At 48.5% G+C, this 22717-nt stretch overlaps 9 protein-coding genes across 9 annotated transcripts; 3 read left to right on the top strand and 6 right to left on the bottom strand.

The window, feature by feature from the left end:
- Nucleotides 1-961: 961 nt before the first annotated feature.
- BC939DRAFT_210321 (uncharacterized protein) lies at nucleotides 962-4725 on the bottom strand. The gene is made up of 7 exons (XM_051550698.1): nucleotides 4720-4725; nucleotides 3667-4638; nucleotides 3224-3363; nucleotides 3081-3123; nucleotides 2861-2946; nucleotides 1326-2762; nucleotides 962-1155 (listed from the first exon to the last, which is right to left on the bottom strand). The coding sequence occupies exons 2-7, from the start codon at nucleotides 4424-4426 to the stop codon at nucleotides 1147-1149; spliced, it is 2475 nt and encodes an 824-aa protein (XP_051410716.1). The 5' UTR covers nucleotides 4427-4638; nucleotides 4720-4725; the 3' UTR covers nucleotides 962-1146.
- Nucleotides 4726-8017: 3292 nt separating this feature from the next.
- On the bottom strand, nucleotides 8018-10017 carry BC939DRAFT_210228 (CrcB-like protein-domain-containing protein). The gene is made up of 3 exons (XM_051550696.1): nucleotides 9237-10017; nucleotides 8579-9155; nucleotides 8018-8486 (listed from the first exon to the last, which is right to left on the bottom strand). The coding sequence occupies exons 1-3, from the start codon at nucleotides 9984-9986 to the stop codon at nucleotides 8293-8295; spliced, it is 1521 nt and encodes a 506-aa protein (XP_051410715.1). The 5' UTR covers nucleotides 9987-10017; the 3' UTR covers nucleotides 8018-8292.
- Nucleotides 10018-10693: 676 nt separating this feature from the next.
- Nucleotides 10694-12053, bottom strand: BC939DRAFT_456197 (uncharacterized protein; the record flags this gene model as incomplete). The annotated part of the gene is given in 4 exon segments (XM_051556293.1): nucleotides 10694-10711; nucleotides 10726-10727; nucleotides 10744-11193; nucleotides 11284-12053. Coding segments are annotated over 2 exon segments (527 nt in total), but the record flags the coding sequence as incomplete, so codon positions are not given.
- A 665-nt stretch (nucleotides 12054-12718) lies between these two features.
- On the bottom strand, nucleotides 12719-13702 carry BC939DRAFT_456192 (uncharacterized protein; the record flags this gene model as incomplete). The annotated part of the gene is made up of 1 exon (XM_051556292.1): nucleotides 12719-13702. A coding segment is annotated over exon 1 (462 nt), but the record flags the coding sequence as incomplete, so codon positions are not given.
- On the bottom strand, nucleotides 13066-14550 carry BC939DRAFT_210253 (uncharacterized protein). The gene is made up of 3 exons (XM_051550697.1): nucleotides 14190-14550; nucleotides 13860-14088; nucleotides 13066-13762 (listed from the first exon to the last, which is right to left on the bottom strand). The coding sequence occupies exons 1-3, from the start codon at nucleotides 14401-14403 to the stop codon at nucleotides 13513-13515; spliced, it is 693 nt and encodes a 230-aa protein (XP_051410712.1). The 5' UTR covers nucleotides 14404-14550; the 3' UTR covers nucleotides 13066-13512.
- Nucleotides 14551-15250: 700 nt separating this feature from the next.
- On the top strand, nucleotides 15251-16323 carry BC939DRAFT_210178 (uncharacterized protein). The gene has a single exon (XM_051550694.1). The coding sequence runs from the start codon at nucleotides 15390-15392 to the stop codon at nucleotides 15999-16001; it is 612 nt and encodes a 203-aa protein (XP_051410711.1). The 5' UTR covers nucleotides 15251-15389; the 3' UTR covers nucleotides 16002-16323.
- A 107-nt stretch (nucleotides 16324-16430) lies between these two features.
- Nucleotides 16431-17740, top strand: BC939DRAFT_210199 (uncharacterized protein). Its single transcript, XM_051550695.1, has 4 exons — nucleotides 16431-16571; nucleotides 16704-16890; nucleotides 16995-17183; nucleotides 17316-17740. Exons 1-4 carry the CDS (start codon nucleotides 16549-16551, stop codon nucleotides 17652-17654), a joined length of 738 nt encoding a protein of 245 aa, XP_051410710.1. The 5' UTR covers nucleotides 16431-16548; the 3' UTR covers nucleotides 17655-17740.
- A 781-nt stretch (nucleotides 17741-18521) lies between these two features.
- On the top strand, nucleotides 18522-19033 carry BC939DRAFT_456177 (uncharacterized protein). Its single transcript, XM_051556291.1, has one exon. The coding sequence runs from the start codon at nucleotides 18754-18756 to the stop codon at nucleotides 19012-19014; it is 261 nt and encodes an 86-aa protein (XP_051410709.1). The 5' UTR covers nucleotides 18522-18753; the 3' UTR covers nucleotides 19015-19033.
- A 120-nt stretch (nucleotides 19034-19153) lies between these two features.
- On the bottom strand, nucleotides 19154-22137 carry BC939DRAFT_456176 (transcriptional activator of glycolytic enzymes-domain-containing protein). Its single transcript, XM_051556290.1, has 2 exons — nucleotides 21344-22137; nucleotides 19154-21235 (listed from the first exon to the last, which is right to left on the bottom strand). The coding sequence occupies exons 1-2, from the start codon at nucleotides 21830-21832 to the stop codon at nucleotides 19370-19372; spliced, it is 2355 nt and encodes a 784-aa protein (XP_051410708.1). The 5' UTR covers nucleotides 21833-22137; the 3' UTR covers nucleotides 19154-19369.
- Nucleotides 22138-22717: the final 580 nt, after the last annotated feature.

Below are 22717 nucleotides of genomic sequence, written 5' to 3'. Positions count from 1 at the left end.
ACAGTCTTCGCCAGATCGGTCTCTGTCTCTTTGAGTTGCTTGTGAATTGCAGACAGGTCTTCGTCCCGCTGATGGATTGTATCCTTTGCAAGGTCCAACGCCTCCTTGAGATCTTTCTCCTTCAGACCTAATGCGCTGATCTTGGACTGAAGCTCACTCATCTGTTCCTGAGACTCAGTTTTGGCGTTCATGAGTCGTGCATTGTCCTCCTCTAGAATCTTAAGCTGTTCGCGGAGAGATTCTGCCTGATCGGCCGCCTCTTGCAGCTGCAGTTCGAGCTCATGCTTGGGCTGGGCATATGAGTCGCACTCAGCCTTGAGTGTCTGGATCTGGTTTGTGAGCTCCATGACCTTATCGGCATGCAGGGTCCGTTGTACTTGAGCTTGACCCTGTGCAACTTCTAGATTATTGATCTTCGTCTGCAGCTCTGTCTTCAGAGTTGCCAGCTGGGCCTCCAGGTCCTGGATCTTAGAGCCATCGTCGATCTTTCCAGGAGCGCCCTTTAGCTTCTCTTCCAGTTCCGAGATCCTTGCCATGGCTTGTTCGTGTTCCCCGACCAACGCAGTATGTTTTTCCTGTAGCTGTTCTTTCTCCTCCTCACTCTTGGCCTTCCAAGACTCGAATGCTGTTTTGATTTCGACAAGCTGTCCTTCAAGGGCGGTCTTCTCCTTGTTCAGTTCCTCAATCTGTCCAGTCAAGCTCTGCTCTTGACCAACCTTGCACTCTCGCAGCTTCTCTAGCCGCTTTTCTAGCTTGGCGACCTTCTCAATGACCATATCCCGGTCCTTGGCCAGCTCTGTGACTTTATCGCTCGCGAACCGTTCAGCTGTTCGCACTGCCGCCAACTCGAGTGTCACGCGTTCTATGCCCTCGGCGACCCGTGCCTGTTCCAGCTCCTTCTCTTTCTCTTTCTCCTTGATCAGCAGATCTGACTGCTCCTGAACCTGGGCCTCCAAGGCGACTTTCTGCTCGACCAACACTGCTAGCTCTTGCTCAAAGGCTCGGATCTTTTCTGAAGATGAGCGCTCGAATCCTTGATGGAGCCGCTCCAGCCGAGTCAGTTTTTCGGAAAGCTCTTCCCGCTCTTGCTTGAGCGACTGAAGCTCCTCGATACTAGAAATATGGTTATCTCTTGCTACCTGTGCATCACTGGCGCTGGATTCAAGGGAACGTCGATGACTAGTACTGTAAGCGAGATGGATCTGCGACTTCATTGTCTCTAGTTCACTCTGCAGTGCGGCCACTGTGGTCTCGGCTTCTTGTCTCGCCTTCCTGACATGATTGAGTTCCTGTCGCAACTTTTTGAGTGCATTCTTGGATGGTACCTTATCAGCGGCTAGGTTCCCCGTCTCCTGACTGGGCTCCTTGTCAGTCTTGTTGTCGGCCTCACTGTCCTGTGCAAAAGAGGGGATCTTGTTCGTAGATAATTCCTTCAACTCAGACTCTAGTTCCTGAATCCTGGACTGACGAAGCTGCTCTTGCTGCTGCTGCGTTATAAGCGCTGCGACAACCTTCTCCTTTTCCTCTCGCAAGGCGTGAAATGCAGCCTGCTGCTTTGTCGCTGTGTCTTCCAATTCCTTCCCAAGCTGCAAGATCTTCTCTTTAAGCACAACAATTTCTTCCACCGCCCCAGAACGCTCTATCATAGCATGCTCTAAAGTTTTGCGCTGCGTATCTGCTTCCGCAACCTGCTGTTCCAGCGTCCGAACCTTCTCCTGCAACCCTTTTTCAGCCTCAATCCTAGCCTGCCTTACCGCCCCATCATACTCTTTCTTCATCGTATCCCTGCTCTTCTCTGCTTCTTCGCGCCACTGCCTCTCCAAGTCTAGCAGCTGTTGCCGTTCTTGCACCTCCTCCTGTGCCTCGACTAGAGCCTGCTTTGTCTCACCCAATGCTATTGCTAGGTCCTCGAGTTCCTGGATCTGACCCATAGCGGCATCAAGCGCTCGTTCGGTTTTAGTCTTGGACGTTTGAAGCGCTGAGTAGGCCTGTTGCAGAGTTGCAAGCTCCTCATGCGCTTTTCGAAGGGCGATCTCACGCTCAAGAGCTGCGGCGAGCTCCAATCGGACTGTACAGAGTTCATTCTGCAGTAGCGATAGTCGATCCTCCACAGAATCATCTTCCACGCCGTCTACGGTTTTTGTCGTAGCTGTAGTCGCAGTCGTCGTTGAGTCAGTAGATGCGTCTTCAGAAACACCTTCTTGAATCGTCCTCCTCGTTGAGGGGCTAGCGCCAGCAGCAGTAGCTTCCTTCTTTCTCTGTTCCTCGATTTCTGCGATCTGAGCCTGCAACCGATCCATCTTTTCGGCCATTGCCTTATTCGCCTCCCTCTCTTTCCCCAACTCTCTCTTCCAGTACTCCATTTGCTCCACAGTCTCCTCCTGGTCCTCTCGTGCTTGGTTCTTCTCCTTCAATACAGACTCCAACCGAGCCATGAGTTCTCTCAATGCTTGATCTTTGTCCTTGGTCGCGCGCTTCGGTTTGGCGACGGTTGAAGTAGGAGATGGAGTGGTGAGAGATGCTGTTGAGGTTGCTACTGTTGGCAGGTTGACAGTTACAGAGTCTAGAGATGGGTCTAAAGCACTGGCGGACAAGGAAGGTGGCTGAGGAGAAGATGGTGTGGAGATGAGATCGATGGAGTTGGGTTTTGTATCCACATCTGAAGAATGGTCGAGGTGGTGCACGGAGAGAGTGTCACTCAGACTTAGGGTGTCTGAGGATGCAGACAAATCCTTTTGCCGGTGCTTGAGACGATCGATTTCCTGTGTAGACATTTAAGCACGTGGATACATATCAGTATCTCTATTCTCTTGAATTGAAATGGATCTGTCGCCGCAACATTAATCAAAATCTTTGTTACCTCCAGGCGCAGCGAGAGCTGGTTACGTAAGTCCTGGATTAATGCCGCTTGCGAGACCGCCTCGGTATCCTTGGCAGCTCTCGTTTCTGTAAAGTTGTTGAGGCCGAATGGGAGGTGGAAAGGGCAGAGTGAGTTGGGCTTCTAGAATAGCATCGATGGATACTAACCACAATAGAGATGTGAACCAAATAATAAAAGCTGAATCCAGTATATCATGTACCTCGAAGTTCATCTGACAGGCGTTTTATTTCCTGCATCGACATCTAGTAATGAAAATGAACGATAACCCCCAGCAATGTTAGAAGACAGCGTATTTTGAAGTGGGTAAACGTTTATCGCAATAAGGTATCTCGGAAACCATACCTCACTCTTGCGAGCCATGTTCTGCATATGCGCCTGCAGCGCCTCGATGTCTCCCAGATCCTCGAGTGCTGTTGTCGCCTTGAGTACAGCTTCGGCCGCAATTTTCTCCTGCACGATTTTCTTGAATGCGCCTGCCAGATCTATTCCCCGAGAAGAAGGAGAATAGGAAGACTTAGTTCCTTTGGAACTCATACGTTCGAGAAAATGCATGGGGATCATCAATGAGCATAACCCATCAGCAGCGGATGAAATTGCAGCATAATACAGTCAAAGAGAAAAGAAGAAAATCAAGTGCGTGCCTCGTTGAGGTAAGAAAGCCGTCCTCGCCCTTTTAGCGTTCATATCGTCCTTCTTCCCCTTCATCATTATCATCACAGTCTGCTTCATCCTTATTTCGCTGCTGCTATTGTTGATGCTGCTCTTCTCCATTTTCATCTTCTCACCTGAGAATCTTGCCTCGTACCGCTGCAAGATCTCCAGCTTCTCAATCACATCCTCCGGAAGCCCATTCTCATTGAGTCCCTGATGCTGCACTTGCCCTTGCTGCTCTTCGTGCTCCCTCTCCTCCTGTGTTTCTTCCTGACCTTGTTTATCCTGCTGTAGTTGTTGTTCCTGTTTATGTACCGTCGATCCAGCACTTTGATACTGCTCCCGGATAGCCGCCAGGTCTGCTTTGTCCGGCGTCTCATCCTTGGGGTCCAGTGTCAATCTCTGCACCAGTTCTGCTAATTTACCACCGCTCACACTGCTGCCAAGGCCAACTATGTTTCCTCCTACGCCTGACCCTAATCCTGCGTTTCCAGAAACAATAAGGCTGGATGGAGATGACTGCGTGGCGGCCTGTTGATGCTGGACAGGTCGCCGAAAGAACAATGAGGATGAAGAAGCTGTAGATGCGACACCGCCACTGATTCTTGACGCAAGCGAAACAAAAGACGAGGCTGTGGGTGGTGGTCCCTGAGCCAGAGGAGTAGACGACGGCGTTGGCGAATGTGGCGAGGCTAACGAAGTCAATGATCCTGCTTTATCGTCATGAATACCCTCAGCTCCGGCCGCGTGGGTGGTGTCTGGTGTCCCTGGTATCGTTGCTTTTATGGACGATGGCGGCGTGGGTGAATTGGCAGCTGTGGCACTGGTTGAGACGCCCTTCTCATGCAGGTTCGAAAGACCTGTATTGAGGCGCTCTTTGAAGGACGAGAACATGGCAGCGAATTAAATTGAGGAGGACGAGGTGGGGCGCCGCTCCTTCTTTCCGTCCCTCCTTCCTATGTGCACGTTCAGATAGATGGTTCCTGCAGGATCAACTGACTGGTCCTGCTATTTATCCTGGATATTAGTAGACTTGATCAGTACTATTGTATGATGCTTGGTCTCTAGTACCCTGAATTGGGTTCCCGAGGAATTGGCTCGCTGATCTATGGGAGTGTGGAGGTGGTGGTATGAGACAACTGGTGTGTGACACGGTTTAGCTTCACTACTTAGGGGTTAACCCTTACCTCTCACAGAAAGGAATGATGAACAAGGGCGAATCGCCGGTTCGAGTGTAGATGAGAGAGAGAAAAGTGGTTCCTTTATATGGGGCAGCCCGAGACCTCGGTTCTGCACTGTTTGTTCAAGAAGTAAAGTGGCGACGGAGGTTCAGGCAAGAATAGAAAAACGCGGTGTAGGCTCAAGATAATGAGGGATGGTTATTTTAAGAGTTGCTGATGACAGTTAGTTGTTAGTTAGATGAAGGAGGGGAAGGCGGTGAGGGATGGGGGGTGAATAGGGTAGATGGAAAGAAAGGATGACTGATGACTGAATGAACGAAAGAGGAAGGAGAGAAGACGAGGGGCTGTGGAGGAGGGAGGTTGTGGAGGGGAAGAAGCAGCAAGCACAAAACATGTGCATGTACGACTTCCCGCTTCGCCATGGGCGTAATGTGTGTGACTCCATACAGCTCTTGTTTCTTTTCGCCCTATTTACCACCTGTTGCGGAAAGTCCAGATCCCTCTGATTCTTCCTAATTTTCTGCTCACGAAGTTATTTTGATCGATCCTTTTGCTCAGTTGAGCATCCACAAATCAATATTTGAATATCTACTAGTAGCGTCTGCATCCAATTCAGAGGAATACGCATATTATTAATACAACAAGCAAAGCAAGTAAAGACATAAAGACTGTAACTTACAAATTGTTCATGGAACTTTCAAGCCCAATAAATCGTATTGCTCCAGCGATGTCCTCGCGGCTCCTACTGTAGTTTGCATGTGGTGACTGATGCGCTGGGGCCTGCTGGCGTCTGACGCTTCTAGCCCTGGCAGAAATGACCGGACCTAGGGCTGCTGCTGTTGTTACAGAACTTTGCAGAGGCTTGATCCTGTAGCCGCACTTGGCATACACGGGCTATGTTCTCGCTTCCCACTGCATCGCGATCGAACAGGACATGGCACCCGGGACAATATTTTGTACGAAACGGCAGCTTGACCAGAAACCGGTTACAGTCCAGACGGGGACATTTTGCGTTTGTATAATACTCGTGTGCTCCCAGCACGACGTATCCCAAGCTCTTTGCCTAGATAGTACAGACGAACACGGGAGTATACATTGGACGCGCATTAGGACTTACTCTGATGATACAGTCACGGTTTGAGTGTTGAATGAACCCAGGCCAAAGCAAAGGACTAAATTATCCTCAATTAGCTTCCTCCGACCCTCCGGTCCACCCGCCATGCTCAAGATACCCTTGATGGAGTAATCCAAACATGCAACCTACGGTTTTTTGTGTCCAGAACATTGATTTCGCTGTTAATGTCGGTGGTGCTCAGAGAATTGCTACTACTACTACTACTACTACCGTCGCTACTGATGGTGCGTTCCAGGCGAGCCTTTGCCTTTTCAGTGGTCATATCGCCGTCAATGTGAATCCTGCAGAGCCCAAAAGTCTCAAACAGCTTCTTCCCCAGGATGTGACCTACTTCGAGCACACGACCTTCGTTATAGTTCTTGATCATCAAGCGCACCATTTCCGAGTAAAATGATTCAAGGAAATTCACCTCAAACTGTGTGTTCGCCAACGATTTTGGATCGACGAAGCTTGGCGGGGCCCACGCTTTTTCATTTCCTGGTACAAGGAAGTAAACCCATCTAAAAATTACTTGTACTTTATGAGTATCCTTTCGACTTTTCTTTCTTTCTGCAACAGGATAAGGTCCTCGCCAGAAAGTGCTGAAGCTAATATGATTTTTCAATTCATTATGTTTGCCATCAGTCTGCCTTCATCCTCATTCTCATCCTCGCCTCTGCAATAAAAAGTGGATTATCAATTCGGGGAAGCCTCACGTCAGCGTTAATGTTCTTTATCTTTTTCGTTAGCAAGACAAATACATATGTCGAACGTCTTGTATGACAGCGCCAAAGGGTCTGTAGCGGAAAAGAGCGAAGCGAGTGAGATGTGTAATAGAAACTCGGTTAGAGCAAATGGCTAGGTGCTTTGTTCTTTTCGTAACGAATTATTCCGCTACAGAAAGATAGGGTTGTTTACCAAGGACGCGACAGTTAGTAGCGTCAGATGAGGTTCAGATTTGAACGGCTTTTAGTCGCTGACTGCGAACAACCGCGGGAAGGATGGCAAGTAGAAGGATATGCAGAGTAGGCGAAAGCAGCGACAGTCGATAGAGAGCAGAGCAGACGGAATGATTTCACAGTGCGCTGTGCTACGCGTCACCCCAAACCTTAAGCGCACATGTCAAAGCTCCATCTTCAAGAAAATAGGTAGCGCGAAGTATTCAAAGAGGGAAAACGAACACGGTTTATTTGGATGGTAGAATGGAGCCTGGAACACGCCATGAATAACAGTGGCCCCTTACTATATCTTAAATGTTTGCCCAGTCATGGATCTTAGGATCCACTTCTTGTCTAGTATCCAACTTTACACGAACCTTCTTCCAATCCTGTCCATGATTAGATATGGGTTTGTTAGTCCTTGATTCTCCGGGTTGAAGATGTACTAGTTTGAGATCCTAATTAAATCGTTGTGCAGACTTGAGCTCATTGTTAGCTCCGTGCCAATGTCGACCAACCACTTTACGAAAGGTCGGTTGAGCGGATTTCCCTTATTCGCATGTTTCCCCTAAATCACAATGTCTGTACGTGCGGCCGGTCTTTCAAGAGTTCTTGAGGCAGGCGTCCTCGACCTGGCCAGAGGTTCTTCGAGGTGCTACTGGTAAGCCTTGACGGTAATCGACTCCAAAATATGATAATCTTCCTACCATACTGGATGACCGGCTTCTGTATGGTGTCGTGAAATGAGGCATCTACCGCTCCAAAGATATGTCGGTGGTGCAATGCTATCTCGTTCCTAAAGATAGCCTCTACTTCAGGTTTGTCTCTATAGAGGCATCAGCTATCTGGTGCTCCGCTAGAGACGCATCAGCAACTGGATCCTTCTCCTCCTTCTTCAAATGCCATATTATCATTTTTTTGGGAAGCATGGACAACAAATTTCCTCTTCTTCTCAGTGTTACCAGCCTTCTTGCGCTTGACTCGAGATGTACAAAGAGCCAGAAAGGAGGTTTTTCACTGGCCATTCTCAAGGATTGCACTTGATGAAGCACCGCTGGGTTCGTAAGGTGCAAACAAAAGAAAAAGAAGAATGAGATAAGTGCACCTTAGACTAAGCAGCCACTGTGTTTGTTGTGGTGCGAAATGAGCGAGCGACGTGGTGACATGAAATATCTTTTCGGGCATGTATAGTAGGTCTGACGGTCACGGTTTTTCTTGCACTATTCGCTCTTGGGCATGTTGAAGGGGTTCAAAGTAGGATGGCGGCAGGCAGCGGTGATAGAGACAGACAAAGAGAGAGAGAGTGGATGAGAGAGAAAGACAGAGAAGAAATATTCTTTATTTTTTATTTTCCTGGCCCTCGGGCATGAGGGAGAGAGGTCTACGCGACATGGTAGAGCATCCTCTACGTGAAAAAATGTAGAGTTGCCGCCTAATTATGGTGGCTTATACCTTGCTTGCTTTATTATATAGTGGAGTTATTTCTAAGATGCCGGGTTAAGAGTACAATAAAGGCGATAGGGACTCTCACATGGAACACATGTCATGCTGATAGACGTTGTCGTCCTCAACTGTTGACCTCCGTGTCCACACAAATGAGCCCAAAACGACAAACATGCCCAGTTGAGCCGCTACGATCGAGACGAGTCCATAGATATACGATGACCTCCGTGGTAAAGTCTTTAGCTCCAATACGAATGTTGAAATTGTAGTCAAGCAGCCTAGCAGTTCACATTGACCAAAAAAGATATCTTCATTAGGTTGTCTTCTAAATAAGCCATCGCAGAAGTGCGTTGACATGTACTGTATTTACCACAGAACCCATCCTGCAGTCCGCTCAGCACTTGGCAGGCCAGTGCACTCTTGCCTCCAGCGACTGGACTATGTTGCAAACAAACAATCACTGCTAAGAACATCGACCCTCCTATATTCGCTGCGAATGTACCCAGAGGGAACTTCTTCATTCGTGGGTTGAGCCGTGAGAGATACCATCTCAAAATGGCTCCCGGTGGCGCAAAACATATCGCCAGGACTACGTGCCGCCATGATGACTGAGAGCCCTCTGGTGTAAAGATGGCAGCCAGAATCATGCCGATCCAGATAATAATAGCTGACGATACGATAACAGCATCAAGGACTGTCCAGTGAGTGGGTGGGAGCGGGCGAATTGGGTCCAACGTTTGGGTTGGTGCTCGTTTGAGTTGAGCTTCATCCTTTGTTGCGGTTGCCTGGGTATCCTGTGATGGTGTTGTAGTAGATGGTACAGATGCAGCAGGTGGTGCTTCTGTACGGATGTGTTGAAGAACAGCCTGTCCAAGATGTGCTCCCATTTGCAATCCTGACATCGATACAGCCAAGGTGACAATTAACTCTGAAATGCCTGATAAAATCTATACGTACAAAGATGTTCTGTCAAACACAGTGCTCCAGATCGCACAACAACATAGCCGTTGATCGTTATACACACTCACATTTTGTAGCACATGGCGCTGGATCTTGGACGGGTTGATTAGCTCTACAAAGACCCCCAAGCTCCACGATGAGAAGGTCGTAATCGATCCGCACAGTCCTGACGATAGTGCTACATAGATAAACGCTCCAATCCAATGCCCTTTCCTTCTGCTCCTATCCTTGACAAAGCCTTCCTCGATCCACGCCCTGGTCGTAACAAACAAACCCATAAGCACACATCCAATGAACTGCGGCCATGCTAGCGCAAAGACCTGCTGTCCCGAAAACGTCTCGATCGATACCAACCCCAAGCGGATCAAAAGTCCCAGGATTGAAAACGGAACAATCAATGAAGGCAGGAGAATCGGCGCCCTTTTAGGCAGCTCTCGTGCTGCAGCAGCCGGTTTGTGCGTATCTGATTCTGTCTCACTCTCTGCATCCGTTGCCGGCAGCTCTGCACCTTCTTCAATTTGCAGCGAGGACGAGGACACTGACTCTGATTTCCATCGGTTATTCAGCTGTTGTTGCAAACGCTGAGATCCTGAATAAGACGCACGGTTTCTCTCCAAACTCTCTGTGTCTGTTGGCGGCATCTCCGCACCTTCTTCAATCTGTAGTGAAGCCGTGGACGCTGATTTTGAATCCCATGACTCATCTGACTGTTGCCGTGAGCGTTGAGATCCTGAATGAGACACATGCTCCTTCTGCTCCATGGGATTTTGGCGCTGGGTCATGTCTATGTAGGTTGCACTTCTGCTGTCTTCGCTCATGTTGGCAAGGGATGGAAAAATAAGCCCGGACTGCAAGTGACCATGTTCCAAAATGGTACTATTCGAGCACGTGCCTGTTTTCCCGTCCTGTTTTAGTAACGACGCATCATCATTGTTCCCCTCTCTCCCTCTGTAGTTCACCAGTCATCGATTTACTTCTTTCGCACAGATAAATGGAAGGATGTATCCGAACTTTTCTTGGTAGTTTTAGTGCCTTACTAAAGAAGCTCTTTGACAGACTTCTACAGAAAGTGACACCAGGCTGTGCAGGTATGAGAGTCCGGGCACAACATCACCCAGTGCTTTATGGAGAACTGACTGGGCTGAAGCAGCGATACAAGATGGGAAGGTCAACTGGGACTTGTACAAGCTGGTGCGTTTCGGCAAAACCATATTGGATGCGGGAAGCAAGATTACGCCCCTTCTCCACAACAAGGGCTGATACATGCGGATATTATTCAGCGTAGCCGAATAAGCATGATGACTAAAGCCTGTTATTCGCAAGATGGGACCCAAACTGTGTGTAGCTTTTCTTTTATCAGAGCCGGAACTCATTCTTCGAAAGCACTGATCCATGTCTTCGAACGATGAATTCTGATTCTGATATGAAGAAAAGATAAGAGTTCCGAGGTGTCGTGAATCCCGGAAATATATCGCATCCAAGCGAATCCAGTGCATTTCGGGCGTAAACTACGTCACCGAAGTGAAATAGGTGCCCTCCTTAATGCACCGAATTCAGCAATATGGTGTGTGTTTCCGGACACACAAAAAACTAGTCTTAACTATGATACTAAAACTCTTTTGCTTTTTTCCCGGGCTTTCTTGGCTTGTTCGATACAGATGGTGTCCTCTTGCGACCACGGGGGAGAGCACCGGTGCTTGTACTGGCGCTGGTCGTTGGTGCACTGCTGTTGGTGTTGCTGGTGCCAACTGTGGAAGAGTTCATGTTTGGGTCCTCCTGCCAAGGGTACCGTCCATCGGCCGTCTTGGGCTGTAGGTAAAGAGGTCGTTCCTGCTTCTCCAGGTGTCCTCTGACAATCCTGGACATGTTCTCAGCCGCCATCGCATCTCTGTGGTGATAATGCTCGCAGTGTGGACAGTTCAGTTCGCGGAGGGTCACCTGTGCCACAAAGTTTTGGCAATCAGGGCACTTTTTTGAGGTATAGTACTCGTTGAGTCCCACAACAATATACCCCAATGACCGGGCCTAGATTTTTTTTTAATAAATTGTGTCAACCCTTCTCTACATATGTCAAACATTTGAACACTTTGCAATCATGATAAATAGCATACATACCAATGGGATAAAGTAGTCCAGGAAGGTTGAATGGAGGGACGAAATGCGCCCTGTACTCTTGAACTGACCAAGACCAACGCCAATCAAGACTGGATTGGCTGGGTCCCGGGGATGGCCAATGCTTCCGCCTACGATACCCAACAGACTCGCCGCAATAGCCTGGTATTCTGCTTGCTTCGCCCTGTCCCAATCCCAACCATGCTTTTTGAATCTGTTGTTGGATCCAGCATAGAACTCCAAGAGTCGTTCTCCTGCTGGACATTTCGACTCCTCCTCCTCGTCGTCATCCTCTGGGCCTTTCTTCTTTAGTTCAAGTGCCTCCCAGTACTTGGTGATGCTCGCGCCTGGACCCCGAAGTAGTGGGAAACGAGACTCCATTTCCGAAATCGACTCTGGTTGATTGCCCTCCTTTGAGTTTTTTTCTTTCTCAAGCCATCTCCTGTAACGAAAAACAGGTTGCATAACTGCCTTTTGATTCACCGCGAGGTTGTAGTGACCGTCGGGATCCTCAGGTAGATAGGCATACGCACCAACCACGAACGCTTGACCAGCATCGAGTGTCAGGATCTTGATATTGCTTGGATTGACTCCTGGCCACAACTGTTCGATGTCCTCCTCGGTCCAGATCACGTTACGAATCTCTTGAAGGTAGTAGTCTGTGCCTCCGACTGTCGACACGATCCTGAGCGGCAGACGATCGTCTGGTAACCTCCTATATCGTACAGATTGCAGCTCCTTCAACTTGAAGGTCGACAGGTACAATCCCAATCCATCTTTCATTAGGGATCCCCTCGAGATATACCCGTTCTCGACGTAGTCTCTTGGCTGGAATCCAGGTTCCTCAAGCTGTTGCAAGTGCTTCTCGAGTTTCTTGAGGGACCGTAGTTTGATTTTGGCTCGGCGACCTGCTCTTCGTTTCTGGCGACCCTTCAGGCCTTTAAGATCGATATCGGCGACAAAGTTCTTGATCAAGAACCCGGGCTCTTTCTCGCCCATCCATCTGTAGACCTCGTCGGTAGAAGCATGGAATCCGTCCTCGGTTGCCAGATCTATAAGCCTCTGCTTAAGCGCTCCACCTCTCTTGAAGAAGAACCCAGCCAGCTCTCTCTCAGAGAATCCGACATACGGTTGCTTGGACGACGTCATAGGGATAGTCCTTCTGGGGTTCGGAGACAACTTGTTCAGAGTCAGGTAGTTCTCGATGGCCGAGAGATCCCCCCGAATCTGGATTTCCGCGTTGGGCTTGCCCAGCTGCCTTTGATTGGCCCTCTTCATCAACTAAAAATTGAGAAACACGTTGTAGAGCCAATGAACACCTGTATTGATGACATGCCACTTCAAGTCTTACCATCTTGTGGAGATCGCAGGTTCCAGTCTTGTACATTCGTTTAAGCTCAGCTTTCAGCTGTCCGACTACGGATCGCACTAGGTCCTTGGCATTCTTTCGTTGATCTCAGCCCAAGTCCGCGGCGGATTGTACAGATGAAGTTCTTCAAGACGCTTGATGAACTTGACGACCTCCTGTTTTGCTGGGATGTTGCCAGAATACAGATAAACAAGAAAGCTTGAAAGGAAATGCCGCTGCGCTTGGTCACTCCCGCCTGATCCTCCCATATCGGTGTCATCCTCCTCAACATTGCCCTCATCCTCCTCGTCCTCGTCCTCGTCCACAATGCCAGCAATCCGATCCCCATCCTCGTCTTCCTCCACGGCATCATCGGCGTTGTTCTTGACATCCTTCATGGTGACTCGCGGACATATCAGATCGAGAAAGGTCCGATCCTGAGCATCCAGTCCCTCAAGTCCTTTTTCGACCAGGCGTTCTAAGTATTTCCCAATCAACATCTGGGCCTTGCGCTTGATGCGAGCCGCCTCACTTGCAGCATCCAAGAGGGCAGACTTCACCTCGTATTGGAGACTGTTTTGGTTGGGAAGAGCTTGCTCGATATTGGCGGATAGAGTGCCGATGTGCAGAGAGGTCATCGGGTGCTGGTAGGCCAACATCCTAGTGATTTTCAACTTGTAGGTTTTCGCTGTTGAAGTTGATAACGATTTTGGCGCAGGCTTTTGCTTGTGCTTTGGCTTCGGTTTCTCAGTCTTGGGTTCAGGCTCCTTGAAAGGCTTCCAGACGTATTGTTTCATCTTTGCTGGCGGTGATCGCCGTTTCGTTTTAGTCCGATCTTGTCGTTTAAACGAGTATCGAGGGCAGTTTTTCTTGGGAACTCGGGTTCATGGCAAAGCAGAGTGACCGACTTCTTCCTGAGGTGAAGACGGACCTTGGGTCGTGGTTAAAGCAAGCTGCTGTGTTTGTTGGGTGACCGCGGCGAACTGCTGTGATTGCTGTCCAGTAGCTGGTTGGGAAAGGGAAGAAACCTGAGAGTCCGTCTGACGATCCTTAATGAACATCGGCGACTCCACAGCCTTGAAACGGTTCGGTGTCTGGGGTGATCTCAGGCGCACGATTTGCACGTTGGTTGAGCTAGTTAATTTGAAAAAAAAAAAAAAAAAAAATCAGTCAAGCAAGTCTCTACAGACAACATGGAATAGAGCAACCACAACAAAAATAAAAATATTACCTCCTTTGAGGCGGACGACTTTTCTTGAGCTGCTCGTAACGGGAGCAAAGGTCTCTGAACCTGTCCCAGAGATTGTTGAAAGACGGGCCTGCTGGAGTGGAGGTTTGGGAGACAAGAGTCTGCTTCTTATCGACAAAGACCCGCAAGGATACATGAAAATCCTCGTTTGTTGTGTTCTTGGTCGAGACCTTGATGTGGTTCAGATAGGCGGCCACAATAGCCTCTGTGTCTGAAGAAGAAACAAAAAAAAAAAAAAAGATATTTTTCCTGTTACATTGTTCCAAGACCATAAATCATAATTGCTCGTCTTATTTTTTTGTTTGAGCTTACTGGGTGCATCGAGGCTCTTGATAATGGAGAGGTTTGTTGCTGGTCCCAGGGAATATATATTGCGGTTGTAGTCGTTCGACGACACCACCGCAAGGGCCGTGAGTTGAGTTCGAGTCAATCCAAGTAGCCGACAAACATCGTTGAGCTTGTACTCCAGGACCAAGCATTTAGAGATAGGACGCCAAAGAGTCAAGACAGAATCATAGCCCAACATGTCGCTGTCAGCAGAAATTACGACATCCTCTGGCCCACAATCAAACGCGATCGCGACATCCGCCTCTGTCTCACAAATGCGTACTGACCAGCCGGCCTGCTGAAGGTACCCGATGAATGTTTGACGATCCTCCAAAGACCAGTAGAAAGTGGCCGAGAGACTTTTCCTAACGTCAACGAAGTGGCGTCTTCGCGGCTTGCTGCCGTCCTTGATGATGCTTCCGAGCTTGTCGAGGCTTTCAGTACATTTGGAGGCAGCCTTGCTCCGAGATTCCTTGCGCTGCTTCGCCGTCTCCTACTTCTCTAGTGCTGGCCCGCCGTCGATGTACAGGACCAGGTTCGTTTTAGAGCCAAACCCCAAGACATGCTGTTCAAGCCTTGCATGGGCCTTCTCTGCGGTACAATGGGCATAGGCGTTTTTGATGACGCCGTAAAAGGACAACACGTCGACGAGACCTCTCCGACTGCCCAGGGCAGACACTATCGCCGACCTGTGTATCACCCGAGGAGAATAGCCTTTTCTTCGTAGAAAAGCGAATCCGTCTTTTAGGCCCATTGTCGTTTACATGAGAAATAGAGAGAAGTGATGTAGAAAGTGAGTCGAGAGATTAATAAATTCGAAAGTTTGTGTGAGATAATGTATGCGTGGGGAAGTGAATGAGAGGGTGTGGAGCAGAGATATCAGAGGATTGATTTTTTTGGTGAGATGCTGTCAATTATGAATATTTTGTTAAGCAAAACTCCTGTAGTTGACAGCGTCCCACCAAAAAAATCAATCCGCTGATATCTCTGGTGTGGAGAAAGGGGTGCATGTGAAGACCACCAGGAGTTTGAAGTGACTACTTCTTGTTGACTTTACTTTTGCGCCTCTATTCTATTGACCCAAACCTCTCCCTGTCTTCCTCTCTCCCATCGGTTGCCCCTGCATTGCCATTCCTCTCTTGTTCTTATCTTCACCATCTACACCTGTTGTCACTGCATTCAAGGATGGGTGGGCTCAAAGTGAAAGACATTTTCATCGATCCCAGCGATTTCAAACCTCGAGATCTCGTTGTGCCCAACCCATTCCCGCGTGAACAGGAGGTGTGGATGGTTAGATTTACACCGGAAGACTTCAAAGCCTTCTGGTTTCAGGAACAAACCGCCATTCAATTTGTTCCCTGCTCCGAACGAGGACCTAATCGCGACATCCGAAAACAGTCCGGCGACACTCTCCTCCCTCTCCATATCACCATTCCTGGTACTAACGGTAGACCAAAGATCTATGACTGGAGCTTCCGCTTTCAATGCAGAAGACACGGTCCTCCCAGACCCTTGGCGATCGACCGGCCATCTATTGGCATTGGATGTCCTGTTGAGATCCGGATGAAAAAACCTGTCGGCATGGATGCGGTGCTCGTGGATTACCGGTGGCAGCACAGCCATGACCTTTCGGCCCAGACCTTGTCAAATATGCCTATGGGCGCGAATGAACGCAGCTGGATCAAGCTGAAGGTGGCTGAGGGTAGCGACTGGAAGGGGATACGAGCTATGTTGCGAATGGATGAGAATTCGATGTCAGAGGTCCAGTACCGTTTTTATGTTATCATGTTATATTGAGTCGAGCCGTTGTCTCACAACTTCTCATTACTATCTCTTGGCTCCTTTGTCCTTTAACAACACATAGATCGAAGAGAAGAAATCTGGCGGCATTGTCCCTCCTGCATTTTGCCTGTCATACGAGGATGTGAGAAAGACGGTGTATCGTCAACGGATAAAGAAATCTCGGAAATCATTAAATACGACGGCGAGCGTGCAGACCTGGATCGAAACTATCAAAGAAGACGGAGGTAAAGGGACGTTTATTGACGGGATTGCCGGAGACGCGGATCTTTACATGTTTGCTTGGAGTACCAAGTTCCAACTTAAGGTACCCTTTTTTGGAGGCAAGAACGTGATATTCTCGATCTTTTACTTATTCTATACTTTTCCTTCAATGATTTTAAGGTCATGAGCGACAGCACTAAAATCGAGTGTATGGACTCAACACACAAAACCGTCAAGTCATTGAAGCCAGATCCAAAAAACGGTGAGATTCGCCTCTGCGTATCTGTTAACTCTTTTGGTGAAGGATGTGAAGACACAATTGGGTGTGCCGGTTGCGTTCATGGTATGCAATTCTGAATCAACGTAAGTTCCGCCGTTTGGTACAAAGTGTGCTTTCTTTCATCTTTTCAAAGGAAAAAAAATAAAAACTATCAGGTTTGTATTATGCTCGGCTGACTCACATTCCCTCGTGTTTTATTTCCTTAATTGCAATAGGGATGTTCTCAGTACCTGGCTGACTTGGGTCAAAGAAGAGTGTGGCCTAAACCCTTCGAAGTTTATGGTGGACTGCTCTGTCGTCGAGACTGAGGCTCTCAAGCAAGCATTTCGTTCCTTGGATATTTACTACTGCAAGTTTCACGTTGATCAAGCTTGGGAACGGAAAATGCGTCAACTTCACAATGTAAGTGTAACTGGCAAAGGAAGAATCCCATGTCGGCCGGAGACGTTCCATTATTCCATTCGTCCTCTAATATTTCCTACTCAATCTCTTTTGGTCTGCTCCAGGTTGCAGAAAGCGATGCCATGCGGAAATCATTGAACGGGATCCTTAACGCTCTGTCAGACGAGGACCGAGGACTGAAGTGGAGAGTGTTCACAACCAATTTTTCACCATCTGCAGACGCTTTTATTATCTATCTCGGGAAATGGATGGAACCAACAAGACTTGTGAAATGGGCTCTATATCTTCGATCGGTGAGCATGGACGGGTCATTTGAACTCTGCCAAAGTGTTGTGGTGATCCAACTTTGCTAATTTTTTTTCATATTTTATTTTATTTTTATAATATGTTCATTTTTTTTTTTTTTTTTTTGATGGCTTCGTTAGGATTACCAACACAACGATACCAATAATTTAGTCGAAAGCTGGCACAAGACGCTCAAATCACAGTACCTGGGAAGAGAACGGAATTTGCGTCCAGATGACCTTGTACACTTGTTGCAAGGGGTTGTGGATATTGACTTTAGAACCCTCTACTTCAAAAGACTCAACAACATGATCCCGCAGAAACTGTCCTCATACAACGTAAAGGAGAAAGCAAAGACAGACGCTGTTGACTTCAACACTGCTCAGACTATGGTCATACTAAACACAGACGAACAAAAGGTATATCCATATCGCCGGTCTCCAGAGCCCTGGACAATGGTCTCAACGGCATTTTATTAACATTCCTATTTTACCTAGTTCAAGGTCCAGTCCTTCGCTGTTATAGACAATCCTATAACTGTCAATAGAGTAACCAGCGACACGTATGACGTCCGTACAGACGAAGAATTCGCCATCATTGCTGCCTGTCACCGCAACTATTATGCTCAACATCAGGCGCCGTGCAAACATATGTATTTAACCGCAAGGGTCTATAAGGGCATGGAGATTTCTTATCAAGGAGAGCCTTACGAAATTGACCACTTACAAGTACAGGCCGACCAGAATGATTTTGATCCTTCATCTGATTCAACACTTCCACCGTCTTTGGAGCAAACCCTTCCACCAGCAATCCTTCTTCTACTTCATAGGCAAAGGGCAGGAAAGGCGGAACAGAAAAGAATAGCCAGAGAAAAAGAACAAGAGCAGGAGCTTCAGGATCTTGAGGCCGATCTGAAAAACATGATATCGGGGATCGTCATTGCCACTGGCTCAACAAAGAAGAGGAAATGTACGCTTGAGTACTTCCAGACCACAATTGCAGGAGTAAGGAAGATCTTGCTTGAGGTGAAGGGCCTCAATGCTGTCCAGGCGGGACAAAGATGTCAGAAATAAATGTGCTGAAGCAGCTAGCCGTTGTCAAACAGGACAAAGATTGTGTTCCAAAATAGGATGGTCCTTATTGCCACCCTTAAAAAACTTATTTCCGTCCAAAAAGTCTGCCAATCAGGAGGTTTACGCCTGAAAAGTCCTGCTTCCATCCAAGCCGCATACGTAAACGAAAAAGTTTGACGTGTGCGTACAGTGTAGGGAGGGGAAACAGTCCTCCGTTCTCTGTTCACAGCCTTGCAGGGAGATCGAAGGGGCGTTTCCATCTGCCTTGTGCCTCCCTCCTGCATAAACTGTGTATTGCTATCTATATGATCCGCATCCGTCTGCGTGGAATGAACCCGGCCGCCCATACATTCCTTCTAAGCGGATTCAAATGCTAGCCATATAAAAAGGAGGGGACTAGACCAGACTAGACCAGCTTAAACAAACTCTTTTTTTCGTATCGCCAATTTTACCCCACGCAGGTTGCCCCACCACGCACAGACCAAGCACTCCACACACGCAAACCATGCGCTCCACACTCGTCATCTTCGCTCTGGCCCTCTACACCATAACTCTCTTTTTCACCCCCTTGGTCCATTCCGAGGCCGCACCAATGCTCGGATCTCAGAGCAGCCCGAACGAAAGTCGCATCCGTAAATGTCTTGACAGCTGTCGTACTAAAGCCAATAACGAGTACTCTGTCTGTTCGAGTACCTCTCGTGGAAGCCAACAATGCGAGTCTCGACTAAATAGCCAGCTGCAGAAGTGTGGTGCGATGTGCCAATAAACAACTCTCTCTCTCTCTTTCTCTTTCTCTGACTGTTTCTTAACGATGGCAACAAGCACGAAAAACTGCCCTGTTTTTGACATGGCTTTTTTTATCGCTGACAAATTGCTAATCTTATAAACGAAATACTTTTTATTACTTTCTCGCAAGTATAACAAGCGTGTGCAAATCTCAAGTTCAACACTGTCATATCATAAAAAAAGGGATTAGGAAGAAGAAAAAAGACAGAAAGAAGCAAAGGAAACGATTTGAATGATGCAAATCGTTTTAAGGACGACAAATGCAAACTTGAGCCATATTTCTAAATGAAGTTCTATAGAGTACACAATAATGCTCGCAAAAAAAATATAATCCTTCACAACTGCTTCTTCCTCAAGATCTCCGATAGCCGATGCAACGACATCCCTCCTGTCGTCTGCTGCGCCGGCTGCCCATCCGGTCCAATAACGCCCTCCGTCCCCGGCACCACCACTCCCTGCTCTCGCCTCGCCTCCAACTTATTGACAGCTTCGTCCTCGCTCAGCCCTTCAAAATCGATCATCCGCTGAATCTCATTGATGATCCTCAACCGTCTCGAAAAGAAGTTCGCCGCCGAACTACTCGTCCTCCAGCTCGGTCCGAACTGTGCTTCCAGCTGCCGTATACTCGGGTTCCCAGATCCGAGGCCCACAGTCCATTCCTTCCACAGTTCTGGTACAGTGTTGACCTGTCGGTTCATCACATAAATTGGTGGTGGCCCCTCTTGTTGCTGGTGTTTCTTCGAATGCATCGCATGATAATTATCTTGCTGATGCTGCTGTGTGATCGGTTTGACATCTTCGTCCTTCTGGTCACGGTAGTTGCTCAATTGCGGTTGTTGCTGCTGCGGATGCGTATGTAGATCATACTCATGATACACTCGAGAGTCATTGCGCTGGTATTGGTGCTGTGAAGACGAATATTGGCTTGAGACCGAGTCCTGGTTCCTGCAGTGCCGTCCACGGTAGCCGTGATTGGTGTTCGATTGAAAATAGGGCGAGTAGTGGTGCTCAATACCATGCGAGTCGAATGCAGCGGCGGAGGACTCATCTTCAGGATGCTGGAATATATGGCCCTGTTGCTGCTGATGGAACATCAGATATTCATCGTCCAGATAGGGCACCGAACGCGAGAGCTGAGATGTATGCGAGTACTTGTGTCCGCGAATCGAGCGTGAATGCTGTCTGTAATGTGCTGTCTGACTCTTATGCATGTCTACCGTACCGTACTGGATCGAGATCGATGAGCCATCCTTTAAGGGCGCCGATGTGTCTGAGACCGCGCCACTGAACGACTTGGAATACGTCAGAGATGCTGACGGCGGGACTGAGGCCGACTGAGGTGGCTGAGATTGCGCATGAATATGGCCTTCACCCCCTGGTACGTTGTTACTGCTGTCATGACTAGCTGTCAGTGCCAGGCTCCCCTCCCGTGCGGTCGCACCAGAGTTTGTCCTTGGTCGCGGGGGTGAGCATGAACGCGCTTGCTTGATGTTCTCTCTGATGAGTGCTCCCGGTCCACCCATACTGCTACTCCGTTTTCGATTGCGGATCGGCGGCTCAAGCGATATAACCCCCAAGGACTCCCCCTGTTGAAAATCTACATGCTGTGGAGAGTGGTGAGAATATGGCTCATACTGTATGATCTCCGAGTGTGAACGTGCACCTAAATGCGGACGGTGCAAGAGGACATGACTGCGAGGAGGATGGATCACCTCGCCAGGGGGAGAAGGCGATAGGGGACGTTGGAGTCGACGTCTCTGGAGGTAGGTTTCATCGTGATCCCACGACCGCAGTCCCCTCTCTTTGTCTCGCAAAAGGTACCGAACTTGCTCCTGTAACTGCGAAATGACGAGAGTAGTATCCCGATGCGACCGCTCTAGCTGGATCAATCGCTCCAGATGATCTTGTTGCCGTTGTGTAGCTGTGGTTCCGTTGAAATCATGTGTGGCCAGGAGCGCAGGCGGTAGAGATGAAGTTTGGAGTTGATCTCGCTCGATATTTCCTGGCGAGGTTTCTTTCACTTGAGGCTGCTGTTGCTCCCAGAGTTGCAGGATGGGTTTAACGTATGTTTGGACCATTGGTTTCGGTTCTGAGGAGAGCTCCATTGGTAGGATGACGGCGTTCAAGTATTCCAAAAGCAGTCGAGGCGTGATCTGAGGGTTGGTCGAATTAGCTTTGTTTTGTTGCTGTGCAATCCATTTCTTTGGAGAGGCAGGGAAGAAAATCAGGTGGTTGAGTGGGTTAGGGGTTGTCCTTCTGATGGGAAGTGTGGCTGCTTGACAATGAGCGCAAATGAGGGGCTAACTTACGTGCCACAGATCGAGGCCTTCTTCGTTGGTATGGCCATTGTTGCGGTGATCACTCGCCCCCAACGGCTGTGCACATGAGGGAGACGATATGGGGGCAGTCGAACCATTGTTTGAGGGTTGCTGTTGCTGCGGGAAATCCTCTTTGCTCTTGGTGTTACAAAAGCCTAGATCTGGCTGCTGGGCGGTTACAGAAGGTGCTGTGTCAACATCGCGGCCTGATGCCGGTTCCATTTGGATATCGGTGATTGTATCGCAGGCCTTGTCTTCGATGGTGATCCCAAGGCGTACCACATCTGCGTCTTGAGAGCGGTGGTGTTCCTTCACATGGACCTTGCGCCGTAGTAGTTCGCCGTCTTCTTTGTCTTTGTCCTGCTTGCTGTGGTCATATGCATTGGTGTGGTTGTATATGTGAGTGTGGTCATGGAGAACTGGGGATATCTTTTCAGCCTGACGTGTGTGGGCAATTGTGGCACCTTGATTGACCCTCATAGGGAGCAACGAGGGAGCGCTGATAACGAGGGGTATGGTTGGAACAAGAAGTGGGAGCTGTCAGTCAGATAGGGGAAGGTGGAGAAAGGTAGTGTGCAGTAGGGCGAAGCACTTTTTTTTTTTTAGAGCAATTGTGGGAGAAGAAAACAGAAAAGAAGGTTGGACTAATGGAATGACAAGAATGCAATGACAGTGGAACGAGGGGACGATGAGGAAAAAGGAAGAAGAGAGAAGTACAAAGCGAAAGAAAGAGAGAGGAAGAGAAGAAGAAAGAAGAAGAGAGAAAGAGAGAGAGAAAGAGAGAGAGAAAGAGAGAGAGAGGTGTGTGTGTGAGTGTGTATGTGTGGGAGAGAACAAAGGGGACACACATCATGTCGCTGCTTATCATTGCACCATCGCTATTCATCACCATCATCATCACCATTACCATCGCCATGTCTTTTCAGGAAGAATGAAGAGAGCCGGGCCATCACCATCATCCCTCTTTCCTTCACTCTCATTTGGTGGAGTTTCCGTTTTGTTCTTTCATATTCGTGCTCACCCTCTCATCCTTTCCCCCTTTTTGGTCTTCGCTCAACCTATCTCCTTTCTTCTCTTTCTCTCTCTCACTCTTTCGCGCACTCCTCCCACTCCCCTCTCTCCCTCCCTCTCTCCCTCTTTCTCACACGTGTCTGTACAACAGTCGCGCAACACAGTTCCCTTCTTTTCTTCTTCCCTTTCTCCTCCCCCTCCCCTCCCCTGTCTATCCATCTGTCTCAATTGCTTATACTCTTGATATTTTCTGTCCCTCATGCGGCAACATGGATGAAACGTGGCATGCAAATACACCCTCCTTTCACGCGAATTTAACGCGTACAGGGTCTAGCAAAGAACGCCACCAAATGG

This window comes from Gamsiella multidivaricata, assembly GCF_025024155.1.
Source record: "Gamsiella multidivaricata strain RSA 2152 chromosome Unknown BC939scaffold_46, whole genome shotgun sequence".
Classification (NCBI taxonomy): Eukaryota; Fungi; Mortierellomycota; class Mortierellomycetes; order Mortierellales; family Mortierellaceae; genus Gamsiella; species Gamsiella multidivaricata.
Note: the sequence above shows the minus strand (reverse complement) of the source record. Positions and strands in the feature narration are given on the sequence as shown.

What these genes read in the sequence shown, in the direction of transcription:
- BC939DRAFT_210321 (XM_051550698.1), bottom strand. Translation starts at nt 4,426, where the DNA reads ATGTTCTCGTCCTTCAAAGAGCGCCTCAATACAGGTCTTTCGAACCTG. An exon ending in GTACGAGGCAAGATTCTCAG is followed by an intron (nt 3,364 to 3,666) that starts GTGAGAAGATGA and finishes CTCGGGGAATAG; the next exon opens with ATCTGGCAGGCGCATTCAAG. An exon ending in CCTGTCAGATGAACTTCGAG is followed by an intron (nt 2,947 to 3,080) that starts GTACATGATATA and finishes ACAACTTTACAG; the next exon opens with AAACGAGAGCTGCCAAGGAT.
- BC939DRAFT_210228 (XM_051550696.1), bottom strand. Translation starts at nt 9,986, where the DNA reads ATGAGCGAAGACAGCAGAAGTGCAACCTACATAGACATGACCCAGCGC. An exon ending in AGCGCCATGTGCTACAAAAT is followed by an intron (nt 9,156 to 9,236) that starts GTGAGTGTGTAT and finishes TTGTACGTATAG; the next exon opens with ATTTTATCAGGCATTTCAGA. An exon ending in ACTGCAGGATGGGTTCTGTG is followed by an intron (nt 8,487 to 8,578) that starts GTAAATACAGTA and finishes GTGAACTGCTAG; the next exon opens with GCTGCTTGACTACAATTTCA.
- BC939DRAFT_210253 (XM_051550697.1), bottom strand. Translation starts at nt 14,403, where the DNA reads ATGTTGGGCTATGATTCTGTCTTGACTCTTTGGCGTCCTATCTCTAAA. An exon ending in CAAGAGCCTCGATGCACCCA is followed by an intron (nt 14,089 to 14,189) that starts GTAAGCTCAAAC and finishes TTTCTTCTTCAG; the next exon opens with ACACAGAGGCTATTGTGGCC. An exon ending in AGTCGTCCGCCTCAAAGGAG is followed by an intron (nt 13,763 to 13,859) that starts GTAATATTTTTA and finishes CAAATTAACTAG; the next exon opens with CTCAACCAACGTGCAAATCG.
- BC939DRAFT_210178 (XM_051550694.1), top strand. Translation starts at nt 15,390, where the DNA reads ATGGGTGGGCTCAAAGTGAAAGACATTTTCATCGATCCCAGCGATTTC.
- BC939DRAFT_210199 (XM_051550695.1), top strand. Translation starts at nt 16,549, where the DNA reads ATGGTATGCAATTCTGAATCAAC. An exon ending in AAATGCGTCAACTTCACAAT is followed by an intron (nt 16,891 to 16,994) that starts GTAAGTGTAACT and finishes GGTCTGCTCCAG; the next exon opens with GTTGCAGAAAGCGATGCCAT. An exon ending in GGGCTCTATATCTTCGATCG is followed by an intron (nt 17,184 to 17,315) that starts GTGAGCATGGAC and finishes TGGCTTCGTTAG; the next exon opens with GATTACCAACACAACGATAC.
- BC939DRAFT_456177 (XM_051556291.1), top strand. Translation starts at nt 18,754, where the DNA reads ATGCGCTCCACACTCGTCATCTTCGCTCTGGCCCTCTACACCATAACT.
- BC939DRAFT_456176 (XM_051556290.1), bottom strand. Translation starts at nt 21,832, where the DNA reads ATGAGGGTCAATCAAGGTGCCACAATTGCCCACACACGTCAGGCTGAA. An exon ending in AAGGCCTCGATCTGTGGCAC is followed by an intron (nt 21,236 to 21,343) that starts GTAAGTTAGCCC and finishes GCCTCTCCAAAG; the next exon opens with AAATGGATTGCACAGCAACA.